This window comes from Musa acuminata, chromosome BXJ2-1, assembly GCF_036884655.1.
Source record: "Musa acuminata AAA Group cultivar baxijiao chromosome BXJ2-1, Cavendish_Baxijiao_AAA, whole genome shotgun sequence".
NCBI classification, from domain to species: Eukaryota; Viridiplantae; Streptophyta; class Magnoliopsida; order Zingiberales; family Musaceae; genus Musa; species Musa acuminata.
In genome coordinates this window covers 12577501-12584699 of record NC_088338.1, presented here as the reverse complement: position 1 = coordinate 12584699, position 7199 = coordinate 12577501, and the positions used below count along the sequence as shown (strand labels likewise).

General features: G+C 34.3%; 1 protein-coding gene across 2 annotated transcripts; it reads right to left on the bottom strand.

Annotated features, from left to right (window-relative positions):
- Positions 1–849: 849 nt before the first annotated feature.
- LOC103998155 (pentatricopeptide repeat-containing protein At3g04130, mitochondrial) lies at positions 850–5928 on the bottom strand. 2 transcript variants are annotated; one of them, XM_009419550.3, is made up of 3 exons: positions 5794–5928; positions 3706–5240; positions 850–1326 (listed from the first exon to the last, which is right to left on the bottom strand). In XM_009419550.3, the coding sequence occupies exons 1-3, from the start codon at positions 5809–5811 to the stop codon at positions 1173–1175; spliced, it is 1707 nt and encodes a 568-aa protein (XP_009417825.2). In that variant the 5' UTR covers positions 5812–5928; the 3' UTR covers positions 850–1172. The 2 variants fall into 2 exon arrangements, 1 of the variants encoding a protein (XP_009417825.2); XR_001976885.2 differs by having other exon boundaries at positions 1190–1326; positions 3593–5240.
- Between the last annotated feature and the right edge of the window lie 1271 nt (positions 5929–7199).

The following is a 7199-nucleotide window of genomic DNA, read 5'->3' as shown; positions in this document are numbered from 1 at the left end:
GTTAGATGATCATGGCTTTATGGATTTATTATGCCTGACACATGAATTACATCTCCCATATGAAGCATGGGAGGAGAAGACAAACTATAAGGTAAGGTGGATTCTTGGTCATAATATAGTTCGAATGACTATAGTGAAGAGATTCACGTTCTCATTCAAAGTGTCGACTAATATAGTTTGTAGTGATATTTTATTGTTACCAAGGTTTGACTCGTACTATTCAATATGAGCAATACATATCAATCTCAAAAGAGAGATACATAGACTATTTTCTACTAGGCGGTACCATAACCTAATCTCATATTGGGTGTGACATGGGTCTGTATTGGATAGTAACAACGGATTTCGACTATTGTCAATCAAGACATGAGTTCACCTTATTTCAAACAATAAAATTGATCATTTGAACTATATGAAAGATTTTTTAAACTCTTTCCTCCCTCCCTTTTCAACTCATATCACTCTTGATCTCTTCAATTCCCTTATATTCATTTTCACTCACATCTAACAATTCAGACTATTTTCTTATTAATAATTCAATATTAACGAAAGGATAATTCAAAATATACTATAAAACTATTCCTCAAAGTCGAAAAAATATATGTCATTATTCTTTCTTAATTTAGATTATTTTTTATTAAAATTATACTAAATTTATATTTATTTTCAACTTAAAACCCTAATCTATTTTTTTTTAGATATTTTTTAAATTACTTTTTATGTTTTTTTAGTATATCATTGGTAACCCATAGAGCACTATTGATACATCTAGATACCAAATGCGGCCTACTTTACTTTGTAGGACACAAAAAGGTTCCAATTGCTCACATCTAAGTTCACAGTACTGAGTAAAACAACACGAGTGCATACAGCATTGGACCAGAAAATAGAATTTTTATCAACTCCAACTAAGCATAACCATCAATTTTAGCTCTGATACTATTGTTTTCACTAATACATGCACTGTTATGCAGCTTAACAAAATGTTTAAGGCTTTGAAAAGCCAATGGAGGACGTTTGTTAAGCAAAAGCCACAGCCAGTTTGGGAACTCAGTATCTGGCTTTATCTTAGGATCTGCATCATCCTTGAGGAGATACTGGCTCCAAGAACAGTGGTACTTTTTAGTTCTTTCTTTACTGCAGAAGCTTTAGGAGCAGCAATTGCAACACCTTTAGGCACCTTTTGCATTGCCACATTGCCACCACCTACTGCAAACCCTCTGATGCCCATAATAAATGGAGCAGCCTTGTTTGGTATACTGGTTTCCCTCAATAATCTTGTGCAAGTCATTGCCATATACAATTGTATCCTCTGTATCAACTTTGCTGTTGCAATAAAAAAAAAATGCTGATCAAAGCTGTCGTACACAGTAGTAACATGCAGATACGGCAGGAGAGAATAAATAAGAATCATTCATAATCAGATTTCACCTTGTAACCATGTGCTACTTCCACATGGTAGAACATACAAGATAGAAAAGTATTATCCTACAACAACAAAAACAAAGTTGAAAATCTCAATTATTTGAGGCCGATTACATAGATATTTTACTATCATTGAGATCTGCAAAAAATCATATATTTATTTAAATTATTTATAGCTTCTATAAGGGTTTCTTTATATCTTCCTTTACTTCTCTTCGTATTACTAACATTAATCATTTCACCTCTTTTGATCATTGTATCCGAAGGTCTCCTAAGCATATGCTTATACCATCTGAAATAATTTTCTCTTATCTTCTATCAAAGCGATACCTAATTGTTCACGAACATAGAAAAATATTATACAAGGCAAAATTTACATAAGATATTATAAAATAATTTTTAAAATTCAATGTTCTTTGAGTAAGACAACAATGACTTATGTCAACTCTAAGAAAAAGGAAAAGATATTAAAGCAAAAAAATGAACTACTTTAGCAGGCCATGTCTGCAGCAGTAGCATGCACTTGAACTGATAGCCTTCATATTTTCTTGATGTCTCAAGCTTCACAAGCCACAATGATAAGAACTCAACAAGCACATACCAAGCTACTAGTGCACTATAGTATGTGCAATCTCTATGGACTGGGTTCAGTACTCAAATATATACATTCCAATAATACGAATAAAATCAGTCCACTTGTAATATATGAACGAATCACTCCATTAATAGATCATTAGGTTATTCTAAAGGTTTACTTCGCAGAATTTTATATGAACTGCAAGTAACTTATATGGAAGTTTTATTCAAAGTCAATATAATAGTGTTAGAAAGAAGGGAGAAAACTACGAGATGAGTTGACTGAAGGAACACAAAAATCACGTGTGATTTAAACTAAGAAGAAACTATTGGGATTATAAAAAATTCGCTGAACAAAAAAAGGAATGTGCAGCTAATTTACACGGATACTCATCAAAGGTAGTTGAATTTTGGAATTGCAGTGATACTTTCTGGATCTAAGTATTGCACGGTTAAGAAAGAAACAACATATATAGAAAAGCTTATGGTATTGAGATAAGAATTTTAAGGTGGATACATGGAATTACAAGGAAAAATAGGAAAAAGACATTCTTATCATGAACAATTAGGTGTAGCTCCGATGTTGGATAAATTGAAGGAGACTTGTGTAAGATAATTCAACCATATGTGAAGGAGACCCGATGTTGTAATTAGAAAATATGAAATAATTAATGTTAATGATACAAGGGGAGATATAGAGATACCTAAAAAGATCTTATTAGAAATTATAAACTGATTTAAATCCTCTTAATTTAACCAAAAATATGATTTTTTATGCAGTAAATAGCTGGGACATTATGACCGTGTTATTTTTGTTGCCAATGAAGAGTAGCACACAATAACAAGAACAACAAGCCAGAAAACTTCCTAATCATCATCAGCTACATGATTTTTCGCCCCCACCATTTAGCTCTGCTGAGGACAATATCAGTAGTTAAGCTATGAGCCATCAAATCCCTTGTTACAAGATCTAGTAAAGCTATTCTTATGCATTCATCAATTTAAATTGTCATAGTCAAAAACAACTTTTGTTCACTTAACAAACTAGTTAGACTCAAACTACCGCTGGTCACTGATCCTAAGATTAAGCAGAACTTGAGCTACAAAAGAAAAAGGTAGGTCCTAACCTAGAAAATGCACATAAGACATAACTTAGGCAACAAATAATGATTATGGCCACATGATGAAGCTTTACTAAAGGAAGCCCTATGAAGTATGAAAGAACAAACTTCAATAGGGAATCATAGTCAGGGTAATACTAGATTACAAATATGAAGAGGGGCCTCCAAAGTATATTAGTTTCAAAAGATTCAGCACAGAACAACTTGATTGCGAACAAATATATCATAAGACAAATGATGGAACTTAGCTTAAAATGTTAACAGATGGGCCTCCAAACATATATTAGTTTCAACAAAGCGGAATGTCACATTTTCATTGCCAAAGAACATTTGATGGACTTTGGCTTGAATGTTAACTTATAAAACAGAAATGCTGCACCATTTGCAATGAAGAACAAAATTTATCTGATCAATGAGAGTACAGTATATTTACATACCAATGCATCACATGAAAAAAAACTAAATTTCACCTTTCTATGTCAAAAAAGGTCCTCTGTCTACGCAAATTAAATAGATATAGATAAACTAATGTGAGCTTTATAGTTGCTTTGTCAACATTCTTATCTTCTCTACATAATCATACATGTTTCTTTGTTCAACTTCTTGCAAAAGCATCTTGCATGTTTGTCTCCTAGGCAGAATCTCTCGATCTATCATCTCATCAAAGAGGAGAGTGGCCCATCCAATATCACCTACACTACATAGGCCATGGATCAAAGTTGTGTAAGTATCAAGATCAAAACTGAGATGATATTTATCAGCCATGTCATTCAGCAAGCTGTGAATCCGGACATCCAGTTCTCCCTCACTAAAGCATAACTTAAGTAGTGGCCTGTATGTCTGAAGATCAGGCTTACAAGATGAACTTTTCATTTTCTCCAAGACATTCAGAGCACTTTGCCATTGTTTATGAAGACACGAAATTGAGATCATTGTATTATATGTGGATATACTACAATTCACACCATTCATTTTCATCTCCTTCTCAAAGATATGAAAGGCTTCTGGAAGTCGACCTGCTCTCCCTAGAATGTTGATAAGAGAGTTGTAGAATAATGTGTCAGGTATACAACCAGCAGATTTCACTTTCTCAAATATACTCAAGGCCTCATCAAATTTTTGTGCCTTAGCAAGTGAATTCATAAGAATAGTGTAAGTGACTATATTTGGAAGGCAACCATCAGCAACCATTTTATCAAGAAGTTCATAAGCCTTTCCGACATTACATTGGTTACAGTAAGCTTGAATAATAATTGAGTATGTAATGACTGAAGGTTTGAATCCCAAGTCTTTCATCTCTTGGAAAGTCCACAATGCCTCATCAACTCTATGAGCATTACACCAGCCATGGACAAAAATATTAAAAGTATGAGCATTTGGAGATATGTGATTCTTGAGCTCAAAAAAAGCTACATGAGCAACTTCAACTTTTTTTTCTTTGCAAAGAGTATCAAGTAGAAGGTTCATGGTCTCCGTATCCTTAACAAAACCCATATATTCTAACTCGTCAAAAAACTCAACAACATCTCTCCATCTCCTGGACCCTGCAAGTCTTCTCATGACTTTTGCAATTGTGTCCAGTGTTATGAAGCCTTCGCTATGCATTTTGTGCACCAAGTCCCACATTCGATCCATTTGCCTCATTTTTCCCAGCAAGTCCACCATCCTATCATGTCCAAACCGTGTATGTTTGTATCCCTTGTGTGAACTAGCCCACTCATAGAAACCCAAAGCAGATTTCCAATCATCTCCAAATTTTTGCAGCAGACTGTCCACAAGGTTAACTGTAAGTTGAATTTCACAACAAAATCCATCACCCTTAAGAGATCGAACAACATCTTCAACGGTACCATTCTTAACTTTCAAAATCACTCTCCTGATATGTTGAGCATACACTTCTTCCTCTAGGTTATGAGAAACTAGAGATTCCCTTTTGGTCTGATTTGGTTCTTGGTCGAAAGATGTGGGTGCCAGGGACGACGTTGTATAGCAGACCTCAAGGTTCCCAGAAATAAATGTGAGAGGTCCACAAGAAGCAAAAGGAGTTATACTACGACCTATGTCCCTCCCTCCCACATTGACGAGCTGAAGAGAGCAGGAAAGAACGTCAAGGAAACCCTACACCTCGAAAGAGATTCAAATATCAGCTCCCTCTACTATGCTTGAAGGTGAAAAGAAAATCAACAACATAAGCATTCTTATATGACATCAAACTGGGAGGCCTTATATCCCAGACAAGCAACCAAACTCGCACACCATCATCTTGAAGCTCTAGAAATAATGAGCACGGGTCACTACCGTACATGATCAACCTATCAAAATTTGGACTTTTGACAACTAGAAGGCCTTCCACATACAAATTCAAATGTTAAACCGAACCAACGAATTTATCACAAACAAATCTCGGACCGATAGCTCACATCACACAAACTCCAATCACGCGAACGAGAAACCGCAAGAAAAATCATGGATTAAAACTCAAACAAACACAAGAAAGTAAGCATTAAATACAAAGAACAGAACGATTCCTAATTTTTGAAACCAAGAACAGTTAAAACAAGCTAATTTTCTGAGGCTAAGAACAGAAAACACAGCAAGCAATCATCCGACGCGCGCTGAAACTAAACAAGAACGACATCAGATAGAAAATTTTTTGATCCATCGACGATACCTTGCGAAGAATTCTCATTTACTGGGGCAGGGAAGAGGGCAGAGGTGCCCCTCGGGTTCTAATGTTAGGGTAGAGGAACAGAAGCGAGTCGGACTCCATCATCCTTGCTCACCTCGCCGGGTTCTTGAGGCCGAATCGAATGAACCGGACCGGCCAGGCCGGTTCAGAAGTCACAAAATAAGGATGTGAGCCGGGCCGATCACACCATATTGGGCCGAGTTAGGCCCAAATAATTCTCTCAATTGCATTGTTCATCCCTTAACTAAATTATTCGAATTCGAATTCTTTCTTATTTTTATTTTATTTTTTTGGCATATGGTCAGTGATAAAGGCAGAATTTAATCCAAATTCAACCTGCAATAAATTATTAAAGCCTCATCTTCAAAGTTTATATGCAGAGGATTCAAACCCTCAAACTAAATAATTAAGGGGTCTTCGAAAAGTCAACGAATGATGTTTTGACTTTGATAAATAAAAGTCAGCACAGCTGACCATCAAGATTAAAATTTTTTTAGTGTTATGACCTCTAAATTGGCATCTTATCGTTAAATTATTATTTAAACCCTCCCAATAGATTGGATTACAGGTCATCATGTTGACTGTTTCGACCATAGTAGATAACTCTTATGGTCAGCACAACTATATTTCTTTTTCGAGATTGCTACTGATAACTCACTACTTTATAGGATCATCTAGAATAAAATAAAATATAATTTCATTAAATATATCATCTCAATTATCAATCATAGTCTTATTTTCTACCACCTCTCAATTTCTCACAACCCCTCAAAATTCACATCCTCCTCTTCGATCTTTAGATTATTTTATTTAGTTATTTATCTTTTTTCATCATTTTATATCATCGACGATAAAAAAATGCATCATCGGTGATAAAAAATGGTTCGGAGAAGAAGAAGGGGAAAGAAAAATGTATAGAAGGGGTTAGAAGTATTTGTGAGAATTAAGTGATAAGTTTAGGGTGTTTTTACATTCATTTATAGAGAAATATTTTATGAATATTAATAATTCTTAAAATATAATTATAAATAATAAAAAGAGATTGTCAGTGAAAAAATATTATTTTTTCACATTTAAGAACTCCTATCTTGACTAAAATACCACGAATATCCTTACTATCAAAGGAATTTTTGAAGGTTACTATTACTAATTAGAGTTTTAACATAGAGGATCTATTTTCATGAATTACAACTATATGTAAATATTAAAGGATTTATGAAACTAATTAATTAACTAATCAATACATGTCTAGACTTGTTATTTGTGTACCACACTATTTTGGAAGCCCAATTAATTAAAATAACTTGTAACATTTCATGATGATTTAGTATAGTTGCTCATGATATGGAGCATAGTAGAAGAAAAACAAAAATAATCATTGTAACAAC